The sequence below is a fragment of the Mangifera indica genome, chromosome 18 (assembly GCF_011075055.1).
Source record: "Mangifera indica cultivar Alphonso chromosome 18, CATAS_Mindica_2.1, whole genome shotgun sequence".
Lineage (NCBI taxonomy): Eukaryota > Viridiplantae > Streptophyta > Magnoliopsida > Sapindales > Anacardiaceae > Mangifera > Mangifera indica.
The window spans coordinates 8,609,172-8,629,729 of record NC_058154.1 but is presented as its reverse complement, the minus strand read 5'-3'; the positions used below and the strand labels follow the sequence as shown (position 1 = coordinate 8,629,729).

Genomic DNA, 20,558 nt, shown 5'->3' with positions numbered 1-20,558 from the left:
GACTCTGACCACACAAAGATTGAATGGTTACTAAGAAAAATAATCATTATATTTCAAATTTATCTACCTAATAAATATGAATAGGATCTTTGATTATTTAAAAAATAATGGGACACTATATATTTATAATATAATTTCTCCATAAAAGAGTTAAATTTTCTGGCAGGTGAATATAATTAACGGTGAGTGTATTTAATTATGTAGGAGCGTATTCAATGTATGTAGAATTGTTGACTCTCTTTGCACCAATTTCTTAAATAAAACGTTCAGGGAGTCTGCGTATTGACTTTTCCACTGTTCCAGTAGCCCTGAAATCTTCCTCTTGACTTGCACGTATTAACTTAGTTTAATTTTAAACAATAATTTATTATTTGTGAGTTTTGTATTTAAGCATGTAAATACAAACTTATTTTTGTTAAAAATTAGATTTTACATTCATGTTATCGAATTATATTTATATTATATTAATTTAAATTTTATATTAAAATTCTTAATTTTAACTCCATTTAAATTAAAATTATATTAAAAATTTTCAACTCTAACTCAAAACTTAACACAATTTAACACAATCTGACATGAATTGAAATAAATAAAAGAGCATAGAGCTTATCTATAGGATCTTTGATGGCTGTGCAGCAATTTTACGCCACTAATCGAGGACGAATCGTGGATATTCATCAAGACTTTTCAACATGATTATATCAAAGATCAACATCCATGACAACGCATCCCTAATTTTTAATGTTTTCTTGACAAGTCTATCGCCATTTCTGACCCGCAAACTCCCTCCAGAACTCTATAAAGAGCCACCTATCTCTGCTAATTTTTCACCCATCAACAATCCTTTCTCTCCTTCTCAATCATCACTCAGACCTCATGGCTCTCAACATGAGAAAAGATTTGCTTACACTTGCTCTGCTGGGCATATTTGCCTTGGCCATTATTCCCAAAAATGTGATGTCTCAAAACTGTGGCTGTGCTGCAAACCTGTGTTGCAGTGAGTTTGGTTACTGTGGCACTGGCGAGGCCTACTGTGGCAAAGGGTGTAGAGAGGGTCCTTGTAGCACAACGCCATCTCCCACACCAAGCGGTGGTGGTAGTGTTGCCAGTATTGTTACAGCTGATTTCTTTGATGGGATAAAGAATCAAGCTGATGCAAGCTGTGTTGGAAAGACCTTCTATACAAGAGATGGATTTCTCAATGCTGCCAATTCGTTTCCCCAGTTTGGATCAGGCTCTGCTGATGAATCCAAACGTGAGATTGCTGCCTTTTTTGCTCATGTTACTCATGAAACTGGACGTAAGTTGATTTTATCTCTCTTTTACTTGCATCAATCTATTTTTCAGCGTAACATATCGATATTAATAATAACATTAGCTAAGCGAACAAGTTTGTAGCCATGGAAAAGGGAAGGTTGTAAGATTTATTTTGTATAAGTTCAATAAAATAAATAAACTACTCAATCATAATTTTATATTTATGCATAGGTTATAAAATACTTAATTAAAACTTTTAATATGATTACTTGAAATATCACGTAATTTGAATTTATAACATTGTGAATCTATAATGGTGCTAAGATTATCTGTATAAGAGTGATTGCTCTTCTGTTTCTAAATTCTCAATGAATGACAACTTTTAATTATAAAAACTATATTATATTTATCAATGACAAATTCTAAATTCTCAATGAATGGTACTAAGATTATTTGCATAAGAGAGACTACTTTTCTAAAATATTCAATTGTAAGTAATGTTAGCCTCGACAGGAAATCTTCTAAGAAAGGTAGCTAATAATAAAAAAAAACACTACTTCATTTTGCAGATTTATGCTACACTGAAGAGATCGACAAGTCAAACGACTATTGTGACCCATCATACACGCAATACCCCTGTGTCGCCGGAAAGAAGTACTACGGCCGAGGACCTCTGCAGCTAACCTGGAACTACAACTATGGAGCCTGTGGAAAAGACGTGGGGTTCGACGGACTCAATGCCCCAGAAACAGTGTCCAACGATCCTGCTGTCTCCTTCAAGGCTTCCTTGTGGTTCTGGATGAACAATGTTCACTCAGTTGTGAACCAAGGCTTTGGGGCAACCATTCAGAAAATTAATGGCGCTCTTGAATGTGGTGGCAAGCAGCCTGATAAAGTTAACGCTCGTATTGGATATTACAAAGATTATTGCAGCAAATTTGGTGTGGATCCTGGCCAGAATCTATCATGCTAGATTCTTAATATTCTTCGGAGCCTTTGGAGTGAATTGTTCTAAGCTTGGCGATGAAATAATGTCATAAAAAGTTGTTTTATTAAACAACTTGTTTGAGTAATAATCTGAGGGAATTTTATGTCACTGGAATGAAATAAATGAAAGAACGATGAATAATACAATAAAATTTGTTTCTTCATTATATATGTTTAGTTTTTTTTCTTCTTAATTATAATAATATATCACCATTAATATTTAAATTAATACTCCCTGCAAATATATATTATTATTATTTATTGAGTTTGGGTCCGTCACTGGCAATAGGCAGTTGAGGAAGTAATTGTTCGATAGTTAGACACATATTTAATGTTCCAAAACTGTTGCAAAAAATTACAGAGAGAAAATGCTCTCTCAAATACGCTAAGATTTCACAGAGAATCCAAATTAAGTACGTAGAGCAAATCGTGTTGTGAAAAATAATTAATTGAAACTACATTTCGGAATGCATCTCGAACGCAAAGTCACAATATGGGTATGTTTATTTACAATATTTGGAATTTACAGAATAAACATGTTTTTTCAACATTATTATTATATATTTAATCAAACTAAATTACGTCTCAACTAAAAGAAAAACTTGTGTGATAAAGTGGTATCACATCATTATTGTGCTGTTACGCTAAGATCATCCAATTAATTACTATCAAATGTTGACCCTGGACAAAAAATGTAACCCTAATTTTAATAAATTAAATTATTTTTAAATCTTTTAAGCATCTTAACAAGGTTTTTAACCAAGATTCATTATGATTTACCTGTTGACCAAAATGGTTCAATGGTGGTCAACCATTGTCAAATGTGATCAATGCCAAAAAAATGTCAACGTTTTCCAACAGTTGATCAACATCGATCAATAATTGGTCAAGGTTGGGTAAACTCTGCTAAATTGTTTACCTGTCAACATTTACAAAATAATAAAATTATGTGTATATATTTTTTATACACAGTTTGAGTATATCGATGATGTGTTGTTATATAATTAGATGATTTTGAATTAAAGATAAAGTAATATCTAATCACATGATGACACATAATTTGTATACTTAAATTGTATACTAAAAGTGTATACACATAATATTGTTCTTTACAAAATCTTATTTTAATAATCACTCAATTATATAATAATTAATCATTGAAGTAAATGAGTTTAGTAAGAGAAGAATAGAAGGCTTTGTGAGAAGAAGATGCTTATAGATTGATACAATAAAGTTCTTAACATTTTCCAACTTGAATTCACTCCAATTTATAAGCAAAATATGTTGAAAAAGTTGTTGGGTTGAGATTTGTAACCATTGACAGTGTAAGGTACAAATTTCTCTTGAAATTCAATGATCACAAGCGCGCATGACCTAAAAATCTTCTTTTTAAATGAAAACCTTGGTTAGACCTCCAATGATCAATTTTTCTTCTCACCAAATGCCTGCATAGGTGTGCATTTCTTATGCACGATTGTATATCACTTTATATGCATGAGCCTTTCAAAATTTCAAAGCTGTGAATAATGAACATGAACGATTGAAATTTGGCCAAAATACAGGCATACATGACCTTTGAATGGGCATGCATTTGACTTTGCTTTGACTTCTTCACAATACATGGTTGTTCCATGCACAAAGAACCTCCCCATGACTCCTTTTGTTGAGGACACATGGAGCGTGCATTCAAGCTTAACTTTGACCTTGACTTTGCACGACCATGATAAACGTGAGACTTTGCTTGTGAGTCTTCATATTTGATCATGAACAGGCATGTGAAGTTCTTATGCACGAGTGTGCATGAGTCTTTGACTTTTTCCTACATTGACTCTAGCTTGAATTGAACGAGGAAGAATTCATGGGAGACTCTTCCTCGTGAATGACCTAAAATTGGGCATCCACGAGTGTACTTGACCTATTTGAAGGAGGGCAAAATTACAAAGTCGTGTACAGGGATGCGCACAATCTTGTTTATCCTTGTGCATGGCTAAATTTGTATTATATATGGGGTGCTCAAGCATGCACAGTTGTATTAGAGTTTTATTCTACATTTTTCTAAATTTAACCATTTAGTAATGTTTTATGACATTACTAAGACAATGTTAAACATTTTAACTTTATTTTTATTATCATTAAAATGCGTAATGCTCCAACAGTGTAGTTGTTACATTGTTCTTTAGAATAAAATCTCTTGGTGAAAGGTTGTATAAATTGTCATTTGTGCGACTGTTCATTAGAAGGGAGGATGTAATGGTGTTGTAGTTGCTTTTTTTTTTCTTGTTGGCATTTCACTCATTAATATGCACTGATGAGATTCAAAGAGGATAAAAACACTGTAAGGATGGTATGCAGTATTTTTGTGCTCTTTGTTTTGCTTCTGGGAAATGATGTAGTGAAAAGAGATCATGCTGGAGAAGTGTAGTGGTTTTGTTACATCTGATTTTTGCCTTCACTTCATTCTCTTCGCAAACCATATTATTTTTCAAACGATATGGTTTGAGGGAGGATGTTGAGAATGAAGCTGTAGGAGATTGTACCTTGAAGCCAATTAATGGTCTTAAACAACACAAGTTCGCACAGTCTGAAGGTAATGGAAGAGTTAATTAAAAGTCTGTTAGCATAAGATCAAAACGGTGTCATTTTTTAATTAATGGTTAAGATTTTGTAGTTTTGTATTTTCTTAATAGGAGATCAACGACTATGGTTTGGCTTTACATGGATTGCCAAATTAGACTTATTGTTTTGCAAAATTTAGAATAATAAAATTATATACATAATTTTATACACAAACAATAACTTGTCATTAAGTGATTGAATTTTTTTAAAATTTGTAAATATTCAATCATATAATAACATGTCATTATTTATACACAGAGTTGTACACATAGTAATACTCAATTTAAAAATAATTATATTGTAATGCTTTTGATTTCATTTTTATAAAAATTCAAGGCAATATTCAAACACATCTCTCTCTTTCTTCTTGACAACTCTACTTGTAGGGTTTAACTTTTTCTTCAAATTCCCATTCAATTGATCAGGCGGTGTAAATTTGAAGTGTTTCTTCATTGTTTTGTGGTACAAAGAAGTATCATGCCAATGATTTAACAAATATATGAGATCAAACAACATTATACTTCCTTCTAAGAAAACTAAAATTGGGATTATATTATTACTAATATATAAGATGTAACCGTAAAGGTTAGTAAAACTTGTGGAGCATGAACTTTTAAAGTGAATGAAGGTTTGGGTTTAAGTTTTTGTTATACTTGTGAAACCTTAACTTACTTGGTATAGTGATTGTGGATTTGATTACTGTGTTTTACGTTATATAATGTGGTATAATAGTTATGGATTTAATCATTATGTCTTGAGTTACATAATGTGAATATAGTAACTTGTTATTAGAGCATTTCCATCAAGACAATGCAATAACACACAAACTCAATTTTGAAAATTACTACTCATTTGACACAATAGCAATTTGTCTCTCAATTTTAACCAATCAAATGACCTCCAAATCTTACAAATTATATATCATTGGAAAAAACATTCAAAGAGTTTTCTAACGGTATATAATATCAACCACAACTCAATCAACAAGACATTCAAAACTAGCTTCAAAGTTTTTCTGAAAAAAACTGAAAATTGCAAAAAACACATACTATAAACAGTAATCCAAGGCATATAGCACACATTCAAGTCTTCATACTTTAGATTTTAAGGGAAACATAAAATGTAACCAAGACATAAAAGAAAGTTCTACCAACCTTAGGGTCTTCCACCAAGAATGATTGGATAAAGAAAATGAAATAAAAACTAACTAAACTTTCTTCAAATTTTCATTTAAATGCTAAAACCAACCTATTACAAATGAAGATCCAACCTTTTATATAAGAGGCATGGATGACAACGATACAATATTTCTCGCAAAAGTTAACTAAAATGGCATGACTTAAGTTAAGTCATTCATTATAAACCAAACCCATATATAGTAATTAACTAAAAAAAAAAGTTAGTTGTTTTTTCCTTAACTTTAGGAATGGTGTTTCCTAACTAAAACAACCAAATTCTAATTTAGTTCCAATATAACTAAAAACCAATTTTGGGCTTCTCAAAATGATGCTTGGACGTTTCAGCCATTGATGGACTTCCAAAATCATACTTTTGGATCAATTGGAGCTAGCTATTCACTTGGACCTTGGGTGCATGCAATGAGACTATATCCAAAAGTGGTTTTGAGCCAAAATTGAATGTGCAATGCTTCCTTTGGCTTGAGATTTGTTAGAACTTTATTCTTCTTGGCTTCAAAGGCTGCATGGAGACTTGAGAATGACTTGGAACCCACAAATGACAATGGAGTCGCATATACATCAATTATATCATTGAATTTTGAGATGTTAATAAAACTAGATATACACATTTTTTAGAATATAATGACACATTAATTATATATTTAATTGTACATTGAAAATATATATACGTAATAAAATTAGAAGATTATAGCAACTTTGATTGTGTGTCACAAGTTATGAAGTGCCTAGCTATTTAGGATATGGAAGTTTGTCTCATACTGGAAATATCAAGCATCATTTCGTCTTGAATGAACACAAAAATCCAAACCCTAATTATCCCATCTTTTCTTCTGGTTGTTCTTATTGACAACTCACTCAATCTTTCTTTTATTTCAACTCTGTAATTTACATGCATAAGAAGATTCGTGTCAATCCATTCAAATTAATTGATTTGACCCAATAAAAAAAAGTAATTTAAAAATATTATTATTGAGACTTGAACTGAAAACTTCATTTACCAATTTTAAACATATATATCATTAAATTGAGTTTTTTTTTTAAATAAAATAATTAAGATTATATGTTTAAGATACTTTATATTGATGCATTACAATGGTTAAAATTGCATATATATATATATTTGGAGGTTAAGAGTATCTTTAATTATAAATCTTTCATCAAGGAGAAATCAACATTTTAGCTCAATTTTAATAAGACTTGACAAGTCTAAAGGACTTGCTCAATGAAAAACATTAATGCAAAAAATGTTTCTCATTTGAAACAAAGAAGAAAAAATATGTAAAATGAGTGGAATTAGCATATTTTATTTTCATCATTTCTTTGAAGCAAAATGTATCTTTGCCTTTGCTCCTATTTCAAAAGAAATTATTAATTATTCATTTTTCCATTACTAAATGTGTTAAATGCGTTAGGCCTGGGCATTTTGGCACAACCTGATATTGAAAAAAGTAGGTCATGTTAAGCTTGTGCGCTTAGTGGCTTGTGTCCTTGACCATGAGATAAAACTTGCAGATTGGCCTAATCGTACTCAGTACTATTAGACTAATTTTCTTATTAATTTTTTGGATGGATTAACAAATCCAAAACGACTCGATACTATAGTGGTCCAAAAAAATTAAAAGTTAATTTTACTTAGTTAAAAAATAAAAAATTATTTTTTAAACTAACTTACAAAAGTTTGTAGCTTGGTCTATTAAGTCTATGAGGGCACGACCCAGTCTTTGCGTCGTATCTCAAGTCATGAGTTTTTGTCAACTGAGTTCAATGCAAAAATCTATCAAGTGATAGGTCTTGTCATGACCCAAACATGGATCTTGTCAGTAGTGCTGAAATTAACTCGGTATAGTGACCTACTATCACCTCTACCCCCTCATTGATAAAAAGTATGAAGAATATTTGTTAGTATATGCTCAAGATATCCTTTATTATTTTTAATATCCACTAATAAATACCATAGCCAAAATTGCACGTGTGTGCACACACGCACACACATACACACACACGCACACACACACACACACACTCACACACACATATATATATATGTATATATATTTGGAGGTTAAGATTATCTTTAATTATAAATCTTTCATCAAAGCGAAATCAACGTTTTAGATCCATTTTTATCAGAGGTCACAAGTCTAAAGGTATGCTTAATGAAAAACATTAATGCCAAAAATGTTCCCCATTTAAAAAAAAAGAAGAAAAAATATGTGAAACGAGTGGAATTAACATATTTTATTTTTATCATTTCTTTGAAGTAAAAAATATATCTTTGCCTTTGCTTCTATTTCAAAAAAAATTATTAATTAATAATTTTTCCCTCACTAAATGTGTCAAATGGGTCGGATTGAGCATTTTGGCACAACCCAATATTAAAAAAAAGAAAACAAGTCGTGTTAGGCTTGCAGGCTTAGTGGGTCGTGTCCCTAGCCATGAGATAAAACTTACAAGGTGACTTAATCATACTCAATACTATTAGACTAATTTTTTTGGATGGATTAACCAATTTGATATGATTTGATACTGTAGTGGTCCAAAAAAATTATAAATTAATTTTACTTAATTGAAAAATAAAAATTCATTTTTTTAAACCAACTTATAAGAGTTTGCAATCTGATCTATTAACTCAAGAGGGCATGGCCTAGCCTTTGCATCATACCTCAAGCCTTGAGTTTTTATCAAGTTACTCCAATGCAAAAGCCTATCAAATGATAAACCTTGTTATGGGTCTCACTAATTATATCAAAATTAACTTAATATAATGACCTATTATCATCTCTACCCTATCGTTAATAAAAAATATGAAGAATATTTATTAGTATATGTTCAAGATATCCCTTATTATTTTTAATATCTACTAATAATATTATTGATCAATGACATTTTTCACATGAAACATAGTTAATTTGGCACCTCCCAAAAGACAGAAGAAATTAAAACTAGAATTGGCCGACGAAGACTTGACTCAAATTTCTTACAAGAATGGTCCCCTAATTAAATTTTCTGGCAAGTGAATATAATTAACGGTGAGTGTATTTAATTATGTAGGAGCGTATTCAATGTATGTAGAATTGTTGACTCTCTTGGCACCAATTTCTTAAATAAAACGTCCTGGGAGTCTGCGTATTGACTTTTCTATTCTTCCAGTAGCTCTGAAATCTTCCTCTTGACTTGCACGTATTAACTTAGTTTAATTTTAAACAATAATTTATTATTTGTGAGTTTTGTATTTAAGCATGTAAATACAAACTTATTTTTGTTGAAAATTAGATTTTACATTCATGTTATTATCGGATTACATTTATATTATATTTGTTTGAGTTTTATGTTAGAAATTCTCAACTTTCACTCTATTTAAATTAAAATCATATAAAATTTTCAACTCTAACTCAAATCTTGACACAATTTAACACAATCTGACATGAATTTAAATAAATAAATGAGCATAGAGCTTATCTATAGGATCTATGATGGCTGTGCAGCAGTTTTTCGCCACTAATCGAGGACGAATCGTGGATATTCATCAAGACTTTTCAACATGATTATATCAAAGATCAACATCCATGACAACGCATCCCTAATCTTTAATGTTTTCTTGACAAGTCTATCGCCATTTCTGACCCGCAAACTCCCTCCGGAACTCTATAAATAGCCACCTATCTCTGCTAAGTTTTCACCCATCAACGATCCTTTCTCTCCTTCTCAATCATCACTCATACCTCTTGGCTCTCAACATGAGAAAAAATTTGCTTACACTTGCTCTGCTGGGCATATTTGCCTTGGCCATTATTCCCAAAAATGTGATGTCTCAAAACTGTGGCTGTGCTGCAAACCTGTGTTGCAGTGAGTTTGGTTACTGTGGCACTGGCGAGGCCTACTGTGGCAAAGGGTGTAGAGAGGGTCCTTGTAGCACAACGCCATCTCCCACACCAAGCGGTGGTGGTAGTGTTGCCAGTATTGTTACAGCTGATTTCTTTGATGGGATAAAGAATCAAGCTGATGCAAGCTGTGTTGGAAAGACCTTCTATACAAGAGATGGATTTCTCAATGCTGCCAATTCGTTTCCCCAGTTTGGATCAGGCTCTGCTGATGAATCCAAACGTGAGATTGCTGCCTTTTTTGCTCATGTTACTCATGAAACTGGACGTAAGTTGATTTTATCTCTCTTTTACTTGCATCAATCTATTTTTCAGCGTAACATATCGATATTAATAATAACATTAGCTAAGCGAACAAGTTTGTAGCCATGGAAAAGGGAAGGTTGTAAGATTTATATTTATGCATAGGTATACTTAATTAAAACTTTTAAGATTATATGATCACTTGGAATATCACACAATTTGAATTCATAACATTGTGAATCTGTAATGGTGCTAAAATTATTTGCATAAGAGTGACGGCTCTTCTGTTCCTAAATTCTCAGTGAATGACAACTTTTAATTATAAAAACTATACTATATTTGTTTTTAAGTGATGACCCGGTCAATGTATAATAAGTTAATAGGCCTTAATAAACTTTACAATTTATTATCTCCTGAAATCATCACCTCTTAAATATATCAGGTTTGTCTTTATTTGATATCTCAATCACATTTTTAAATTATCATTAAAATATTCAATTGTAAGTAATGTTACCCTCGACAGGAAATCTTCTAAGAAAGGTCGCTAATAAGAGAAAAAACATTGCTTCATTTTGCAGATTTATGCTACACTGAAGAGATCGACAAGTCAAACGACTATTGTGACCCATCATACACCCAATACCCCTGTGTCGCCGGAAAGAAGTACTACGGCCGAGGACCTCTGCAGCTAACCTGGAACTACAACTATGGAGCCTGTGGAAAAGACGAGGGGTTCGACGGACTCAATGCCCCAGAAACAGTGTCCAACGACCCTGCTGTCTCCTTCAAGGCTTCCTTGTGGTTCTGGATGAACAATGTTCACTCAGTTGTGAACCAAGGCTTTGGGGCAACCATTCAGAAAATTAATGGTGCTCTTGAATGTGGTGGCAAGCAGCCTGATAAAGTTAACGCTCGTATTGGATATTACAAAGATTATTGCAGCAAATTTGGTGTGGATCCTGGCCAGAATCTATCATGCTAGATTCTTAATATTCTTCGGAGCCTTTGGAGTGAATTGTTCTAGGCTTGGTGATGAAATAATGTCATAAAAAGTTGTTTTATTAAACAACTTGTTTGAGTAATAATCTGAGGGAATTTTATGTCACTCGAATGAAATAAATGAAAGAAGGATGAATAATACAACAAAATTTCTTTCTTCATTATATATGTTTAGTTTTTTTTTTTCTTAATTATAATAATATATTACCATTAATATTTAAATTAATACTCTCCGTAAATATACATTATTATTATTTATTCAGTTTGGGTCCGTCACTGGCAATAGGCAGTTGAGGAAGTAATTGTTCGATAGTTAGACACATATTTAATGTTCCAAAACTGTCGTATTTTCTTCTCTACACCTATAATACATAACGCAAAAAATTACAGAGAGAAAGTGCTCTATCAAATATGGTAAGATTTCACAAACAATCCAGATTAAGTACGTATAGCAAATCGTGTTGTAAAAAATAATTAATTGAAACTACATTTTAGATTGCATCTTGAACACAAAATCACAATATGGGTATGTTTATTTACAATATTTGGAATTTACAGAATAAACATGTTTTTTCAACATTATTATTATTATATATATTTAATTAAACTAAATTACATCTCAACTAAAAGAAAAAACTTGTGTGATAAAGTGGTATCACATCATGATTGTGCTCATACGCTAAGATCATCCAATTAATTACTATCAAATGTTGACCCTGGACAAAAAATGCAACCCTAATTTTAATAAATTAAATTATTTTTAAATCTTTTAAAAGCATCTTAAAAAGGTTTTTAACCAGGATTCATTATGATTTACCTGCTGATCAAAATGGGTCAATGGTGGTCAACCATTGTCAAATGTGATCAATACCAAAAAAATGTCAACGTTTTCCAACAGTTGATCACAATCGATCAATAATTGGTTAAGGTTGGGTAAACACTGCTCAATTGTTTACCTGTCAACATTTACAAAATAATAAAATTATGTGTATATATTTTTGATACACAGTTTGAGTAAATAGATAATATATTGTTATATAATTAGATAATTTTGAATTAAAGATAAAGTAATATCTAATCATATAATAACACATAATTTGTATACTCAAATTACACATAACATTGTTCTTTACAAAATCCTATTTTAATAATTACTAAATTATATGATAATTAATCATTGAAGTAAAGGAAAATTAAAATAAAAAAATTTAAATTCAAAATAGGGCCAATGAAGTAATTTCATTTAATTCCCTACCCCAAGAATTAGTATTTCATTAAAAAAAATATCTATGTGGATAAATAATGAATACAAATTTATGCACTATGTAATTTTAAATTAGAGAAAAATAATATTTAATCATATGATGAGATGTAATCTTTTGTGCACATTGTTTATGCAAATAGTGTTACTAAAAAAAATTGAGAAATTCTTTATCCATGTTTTCATGAAATTGATTATCCAAAAAACCCTAATTCTTTATTCATTTTCAATAAGTAAACAAGAGAATTAATAATCTCATTTCTATTTTCTTGTCAATTCTTATAAGTAAGAGTAGTGATATGTGTACAAACAATATATATAATTTTGTTTACAAATAATAATATGTTATCACGTGATTAAGTATTTTTAAATTAAAAACAAGATAATAATAAATCATATAGTGATATCTTATTATTTGTACACAAAATTTTATAAATTATTTGTATATATAATTTTATTTTATAAGTAAATATGACTTATATTCATTTTTTTTCTCTTTCGTCTCTATCACACCCATCGTTCTCCCCTAGATCATCGTTATCTAACATTTATAAATTCCCAAATGAATTTCAACCACTAAATGGGATAAAACATTTGATTTGTGTAGATATTTTTGGCTAACCATGAACATGTGTGATCACACTAGTTTTTGTTTGTTCTTAATAGATTAAGCACATATATTGTACAATGTGATTAGGGCTGGATTCGAGCCGAGTCAAACTCAGCTCGAGCTCGAGCTCGGCTCGGTCGAGCTCGAAATGAGCTTGGCTTGGTTGAGCTCGAGTTGGCTCGATAGATTTTTTTAAACAAATTTTTATACAAAACAACATCGTTTTAATTAATATATATTAAAAACGATATCGTTTTGATAACAAAAAATGAGCCGAGCCGAACGTGAGCCCGAAACGAGCCGACCTTAGCTGAGCTCGAGCTCGAGCTCGAACCGAACTCGAGCCGCCCATATATGAACCGAACCGAGCCTGAGTTGGTTGCAAGCCGAGCTCGGCTTGGCTCGGCTTGAATCCAGCCCTAAATGTGATCATATTTTGAATATAAATCTTATCTAACACATGGTATTACTTTTTGTTGATATGCGATTTTATTATGATGGGAAAAGCGTACCATTTTGATATATGCAAGTGTCAGCTTGCCACTAACCTAATATGGATATATAAACTACTTTTTTCTTAATTTTGTAGCCTGAATATTCTTTTTTTTCAAAAAATCCTGGTTTAAGTTAGACTCTTTTTTGTTTAATATTGCAACTATATACCACTTTCTTTTACTTTGTTCATCTCGTGCATTTTAATGGTATATTGGCAAGTATGCTTGTTTAAGTAGATCATGAAACATGTTTCTGATATGAGTTTGAAGAGATTTTAATCGCACCAGCTAAATGGACTTTAATATGAATAACTCATGCCAACTCACACAGACATATATAACATCATATATTCTGTTGTATATTGTACGACTCATATCTTGACCACATATTATATTGTATCTTATCAAACCATATATAGCCTACTGTATCTCATTAAAGCATATATGACCCATATGTGTAACAGTTATTATTGGATTTGGTCTACCTACGATGGGTTGATCTAATTCATTAGGGTTAAAAGACAAAATTAACTCTCTTATCTATTAGAATTATCCTTTTACCATTGACAGTTATTGAAGTTAATTGTCACTCTTCATTTTAATATAAATAAGCGTAACTTCTATTTGAGATATAACTTTTTACACTAAAAAAAAATCATAGAACGCTTTTTCTCCAATACTCTTTTCATCTAAATTTTTGTTTACAGAAAACAAGAAAGTGAATCAAGCAAAGTGTATTATAGATTCCATCAAGAGCGTATTGCATCACCAACCATTACCAAAGTTTCAAATTTATAAATCAGATATATTTTTCTATGATTTTGGATTTATGTTATTTTCGCTTACAATTATATTGGGAGATTAATGTAAATGAAAAGTTTTGAAGTGCCAATAAGTTTTACATGGTATCAAAGCTTTCCTAGGCTTCACAGCTCCTGTTCCTTGTTTTTTTGTCTTCATGGCTGACGACAAAGCAGTTATGAATATAGCAAATTCATCCACCCAAATTTCTGCTACTCTTCCAAATGTATTGCACCTCTTACCCTTGAAGCATCCCTCCTCTAATTACTTGCTATGACAGACTTGACTCTTGCTCCTATTACATGGATGTTGTAGTGAATTTGAGGTCTTCGAACAATGGAATAATGTTTAAAATTTTTAATTAATAAATATACAAATTATAAGAACTCTTTCTAGATCAACTTTATAGGATAATTAGTTTAGAAATATATTATTAACACTCATAGAGTATTTATAGAATATACATGTGTAGATGTCTTTTTTGACTTTCATTAATGATATAAATTGTGAAGTCGCTCTAAAAATTTAAAGTAGGTTTGAACTTCAGTATCTATATAAAACACGAACTGAATTAGAGACTAAAATCATGCTCAAACGCTATTAGAATTTCAGCATGATTTTATTAAACCAAGGCGGCTAGGTATTTTGATGCATATAATATGCATTTGGATCTTTCTTCCGTGGGAAGAAAAAGCATGTAAAGTGCGCCAGCTTTTTCATGTGAGAAAGTCAAGACGGAAGAAGCAAAGTGGCTAGGGTTTTATTTGATTTTCCCATGATGCACTCATCTTCCCCGCTGTAATAAAGAATTACATTACATGGGCATATATATAGTTATACGTGCACACGTGCATGGGCTCCACCCTTTAATGGGTCTTATCATTTTCTTGTCATGTTCCCGTGAGAAACTTTGTATATATACTTACATACACTTGAGGGCTCGGCCCATGTGGGCTTTATTTCATTATTAATATATATTGATATAAAGTATATTTATTTACTCGACTTTTATTTATTTGAACTTAAGTCCACATATAATTATGGATTTGGTTTGGATATACTAAATTAGATAAATTCAATTTAATTTTTTACTTTCTCACATGTAATTTTAACTGTTCAAGATTATTTTCTTTTAATCCCTAAGCAATATAAAATATACTTTTTGGTGTAAAAGTTTTTTCAAAACTCAAAATCTTCAATCCAAAATTTAGATCAGATTCGATTCGAATTCATTTCAAAAAATCTTATGTCTCTAGAGTTCGATCAACTCATTTTTGTGTGTAACCCATAGACTCTCTACTAAGTCAATAGTAATCGGATTCATGTTAAGCTTCCAACCCGATATCTATCTAGACGCAAACCAAAAACGACTTCTAGCAAGACATTACGGCTACTTGATTAGTAGAGTATCAACATATGGCTTCTTAACTTGTTAGTGATATAGTTGCTCGTACAATTCGATCTTTTCGTCATATGATATCTCTTTGAGATTAAGGTATAAATCAGATCAAATTCATCTTAGAAAATCCCATGCCTCTAGAGTTCGATCAACTCCTTTTTGTATGTAATCCATAGACTCTCCACTAAGTCGATAGTAATCGAATTTGTGTTGAGCTTCCAATTTGGCATTCGTTTGAACACAGACCAAAAGCGGGCTCTAGCAAGACATCATGATTGCTCGATTAGTTGAGTGTCAGCATATAACTTCTTAACTTGTTAGTGATACGGTTGCTTGTACAATTAGATCATTTTATCATACGATATCTCTTCAAGGTTGAGATATAAATGAAGTGTCTCCCTCAGGGATCCTCAAGCTATATAGACTAACTTCTATTAAATTTCATTCTTTCTATTTGTCCTTTGGGTGGTTTGCCCAACCAGTTTTTGAGTTAGTTTTTGAATGGCAACATCTCTCATGATTCTTCCCTCAGGTGCTACAATTGTCATGGTTTTGAACATGTCTCAAAGCAGTGCCTTTCCCCATGGATGCAAGATACTCATGCTTCAAATCAATTTGTAGCCTGACCTTGTAGCAACCATGCCACATCCTTCGATACTTCAAAATCATGGGTTGTTGATTTTGCACCACTCATCACTTGACCAATGACATGGGAAACTTGGCCATTCACTTTGAATACACAAGGCTAGAAGAACTTGTTATCAGCAATGGTAAAACACTCCAAATTGCTCATATTAGTTCCAACACGTTTTCTCTAAATTCTAAACCATTTTCTTTTCAAAATATTGTCTATGTTCTATTTGCCTATCAAAATTTACTTTTCGTTAATGCATTTACTTGTACTAATCATGTTTCTTTGGAATTTTTTCCTAATCATTTTCTAATTAAGGATTTGGCATCTCGAGTGATCCTGTATAGAGGTTCGAGTAATAAAGGGTTATATTCTCTTTCTTTGGATCTATTTAAGTCTTCTTTTGGTGGTTACAATGCCTTTTCTTCTGTCTTGTCTGTCTGGCATGCTTTTCTTTGACATGCTTCCATCCCCACTGTTAAGCATCCTTGCGACACATCAATATTAATTTTGTTAATGATATTCATACTTGTTGTCATGCTTGTGCGACTGTTCATAAGAAGGGAGGATGTAATGGTGTTGTAATTGCTTTATTTTTTCTCATTGGCATTTCACTCATTAATATGCACTGATGGGATTCAGGGAGGATAAAAACACTGTAAGGATGGTATGTAGTATTTTTGTGCTCTTTGTTTCGCTACTGGGAAATGATGTAGTAAAAAGAGATTATGCTGGAGAAGTGCAATGGTTTTGTTACATCTGAGTTTTGCCTTCACTTCATTCTCTTCGCAAACCATATTAGTTTTCAAATGATATGGTTTGAGGGAGGATATTAAGAATGAAGCTGTAGGAGATTGTACCTTGAAGCCAATTAGTGGCCTTAAACAACACAAGTTCACACAGTTTGAAGGATAATGGAAGAGTTAATTAAAAGTCTGTTAGCATAAGATCAAAACAGTGTCATTTTTTAATTAATGGTTGAGATTTTATAGTTTTGTATTTTCTTAACAGGAGATCAACTACTATGGTTTGGTTTTACATGGATTGCCAAATTAGACATACTTTTTTGCAAAATTTGGAACAATAAAATTATGTATATAATTTTATGTATAAACAATAATATGTTATTAAGTGATTGAATTTTTTTTTAAATTTTTAACTATCCAATCATATGATGATATGTAATTATTTATACACAGAGTTATACACATAGTAATACTCGATTTAAAAATAGTTATATTGTAATGCTTTTGATTTCATTTTTATAAAAATTCAAGGCATTATTCAAACACATCTCTCTCTTTCTTCTCGACAACTCCACTTGCGGTGTAAATTTGAAGTGTTTCTTCATTGTTTCATGGTACAAAGAAGTTTCATGCCAATAATTTAACAAATATATGAGATCAAACAACACTATACTTCTAAGAAAAACTAAAACTAGGATTATAGTATTGCTAATATATAAGATGTGACTGTAAAAGTTAGTAAAACTTGTGGAGCATGAACTTTTAAAGTAAATAAAAGTTTGGGTTCAAGTTTCTGTTATACTTGTGAAACTTTACCTTACTTGGTGTAATGACTGTGAATTTGATTACTGTGTTTTACATTACATAATGTGGTATAATAGTTATAGATTCAATCACTGTGTCTTGAGTTACATAATGTGAATATAGTAACTTATTATAGCACTGAATTTTGACATGTTAATAAAACTATATATATACATTTTTAAGTATATAATGACACATTAATTATATATTTAATTGTGTATTGAAAAATGTATATATGTAATAAAATTAGAAGACTATTACAACTTTGATTGTGCGTCACAAGTTATGAAGTGCCTAGCTATTTAGGATATGGAAGTTTGTGTCATACTGGAAAGATCAAGCATCATTTTGTCTTGAGTGAACACACAAATTCAAAACCCTAATTATCTCATCTTTTCTTCTGGTTGTTCTTATTGACAACTCACTCAATCTATCTTTTTATTTCAACTCCTTAATTTACACGCACAAGAAGATTTGTATCAACCCGTTCAAATTAATTGATTTGACCCGATAAAAAAAAGTAATTTAAAAATATTATTATTGAGACTTGAACTGAAAACTTCATTTACCAATTTTAAACATATATATCATTAAATTGAGTTTTTTTTTAATAAAATAATTAAGATTATTTGTTTAAGATACTTTTTATTGATGCATTGCAATGGTTAAAATTGCATATACATATATATTTGGAGGTTAAGAGTATCTTTAATTATAAATCTTTCATCAAGGAGAAATCAACATTTTAGCTCCATTTTTATAAGACTTGACAAGTCTAAAGGCATGCTCAATGAAAAACATTAATGCAAAAAATGTTTGTCATTTGAAAGGAAGTAGAAAAAATATGTGACATGAGTGGAATTAGTATATTTTATTTTCATCATTTCTTTGAAGCAAAATGTATCTTTGCCTTTGCTCCTATTTCAAAAGAAATTATTAATTAATCATTTTTCCATTACTAAAGGTGTTAAATAGGTTAGGCCTAGACATTTTGGCACAACCTGATATTGAAAAAAGCAGGTCATGTTAAGTTTGTGAGCTTAGTGGCTTGTGTCCTTGACCATGAGATAAAGCTTGCAGGTTGGCCTGATCGTACTCAGTATTATTGGACTAATTTTTTTATTAATTTTTTTGGATGGATTAATCAATCCAATACGGCTGAATACTATAGTAGTCCAAAAAAATTAAAAGTTAATTTTACTTTATTAAAAAATAAAAATTATTTTTTAAACCAACTTACAAAAGTTTGTAGCCTGGTCTATTAAGTTTATGAGGGCACAACCCAGTCTTTGCATCGTATCTCAAGTCTTAAGTTTTTGTCAAGTGAGTTCAATGCAAAAGTCTATCAAATAATAAGTCTTGTCATGACCCAAACATGGGTCTTGTCGATAGTGCTGAAATTAACGCGGTATAGCGGCATACTATCATCTCTACCCCTCATTGATAAAAAGTATGAAGAATATTTGTTAGGATATGCTCAAGATATCCTTTATTATTTTAATATCCACTAATTAATACCATGTCCAAAATTGCATATATATATATATATGGAGGTTAAGATTATTTTTAATTATGAATCTTTCATCAAGGCAAAATCAATGTTTTAGCTCCATTTTTATAAGAGGTGACAAGTCTAAAGGTATGCTTAATGAAAAACATTAATGCCAAAAATGTTCCTCACTTGAAAAAAAGAAGAAAAAATATGTGAAACGAGTGTAATTAGCATATTTTATTTTTATCATTTCTTTGAAGTAAAAAATATATGTTTCCCTTTGCTCCTATTTCAAAAAAAATATTAATTAATCATTTTTCCCTCACTAAAGGTGTCAAATGGGTCGGATTGAGCATTTTGGCACAGCCCAATATTAAAAAAACAAAATAGGTCGTGTTAAGCTTGTAGGCTTAGTGGGTCATGTTCCTAACCATGAGATAAAACTTACACGGTGGCTTAATCATACTCAATACTATTAGACTAATTTTTTTGGATGGATTAACCAATTTGATATGACTTGATATTGTAGTGGTCCAAAAAAATTATAAATTAATTTTACTTAATTGAAAAATAAAAATTCATTTTTTAAAACCAACCTATAAGAGTTTGCAATCTGATCTATTAACTCAAGAGGGCATGGCCTAGCCTTTGCATCATACCTCGAGCCTTGAGTTTTTATCAAGTTAGTCCAATGCAAAAGCCTATCAAATGACAAACCTTGTCATGACCTATAATGGGTCTTGTTGGTTACATCAAAATTAACTCAATATAGTGATCTACTATCATCTCTATCCCCTCATTGATAAAAAGTATGAAGAATATTTATTAGTACATGCTCAAGATATCTATCACTAATTATTTTTAATATCCACTAATAATATTATTGATCAATCACATTTTTCACACGAAACATAGTTAATTTGGCACCTCCCAAAAGACAGAAGAAATTAAAACTAGAATTGGCCGACGAAGACTTGACTGAAATTTCTTACAAGAATGGTTCCCTAATTAAAGCCACATTTTTCAAGGAATCAAAGTTACATACGGATATTGCTTGTTACAGATTAGAGACAAGTGTCGACTCTGATCTCATAGTCTTAAACTTTTTGATCGAATGGCCATTTAAGAAAGTCAAAAT

The 20,558-nt window shown here is 31.1% G+C and overlaps 2 protein-coding genes across 2 annotated transcripts; both read left to right on the top strand.

Moving 5' to 3' along the window:
• The first annotated feature begins 818 nt into the window (after window positions 1–818).
• Window positions 819–2,408, top strand: LOC123201283 (endochitinase PR4-like). Its single transcript, XM_044616718.1, has 2 exons — window positions 819–1,300; window positions 1,827–2,408. Exons 1-2 carry the CDS (start codon window positions 877–879, stop codon window positions 2,228–2,230), a joined length of 828 nt encoding a protein of 275 aa, XP_044472653.1. The 5' UTR covers window positions 819–876; the 3' UTR covers window positions 2,231–2,408.
• A 7,320-nt stretch (window positions 2,409–9,728) lies between these two features.
• On the top strand, window positions 9,729–11,343 carry LOC123201284 (endochitinase PR4-like). The gene is made up of 2 exons (XM_044616720.1): window positions 9,729–10,208; window positions 10,762–11,343. The coding sequence occupies exons 1-2, from the start codon at window positions 9,797–9,799 to the stop codon at window positions 11,163–11,165; spliced, it is 816 nt and encodes a 271-aa protein (XP_044472655.1). The 5' UTR covers window positions 9,729–9,796; the 3' UTR covers window positions 11,166–11,343.
• The last annotated feature ends 9,215 nt before the right edge of the window (window positions 11,344–20,558 follow it).

What these genes read in the sequence shown, in the direction of transcription:
- LOC123201283 (XM_044616718.1), top strand. Translation starts at nt 877, where the DNA reads ATGGCTCTCAACATGAGAAAAGATTTGCTTACACTTGCTCTGCTGGGC. An exon ending in TGTTACTCATGAAACTGGAC is followed by an intron (nt 1,301 to 1,826) that starts GTAAGTTGATTT and finishes TTCATTTTGCAG; the next exon opens with ATTTATGCTACACTGAAGAG.
- LOC123201284 (XM_044616720.1), top strand. Translation starts at nt 9,797, where the DNA reads ATGAGAAAAAATTTGCTTACACTTGCTCTGCTGGGCATATTTGCCTTG. An exon ending in TGTTACTCATGAAACTGGAC is followed by an intron (nt 10,209 to 10,761) that starts GTAAGTTGATTT and finishes TTCATTTTGCAG; the next exon opens with ATTTATGCTACACTGAAGAG.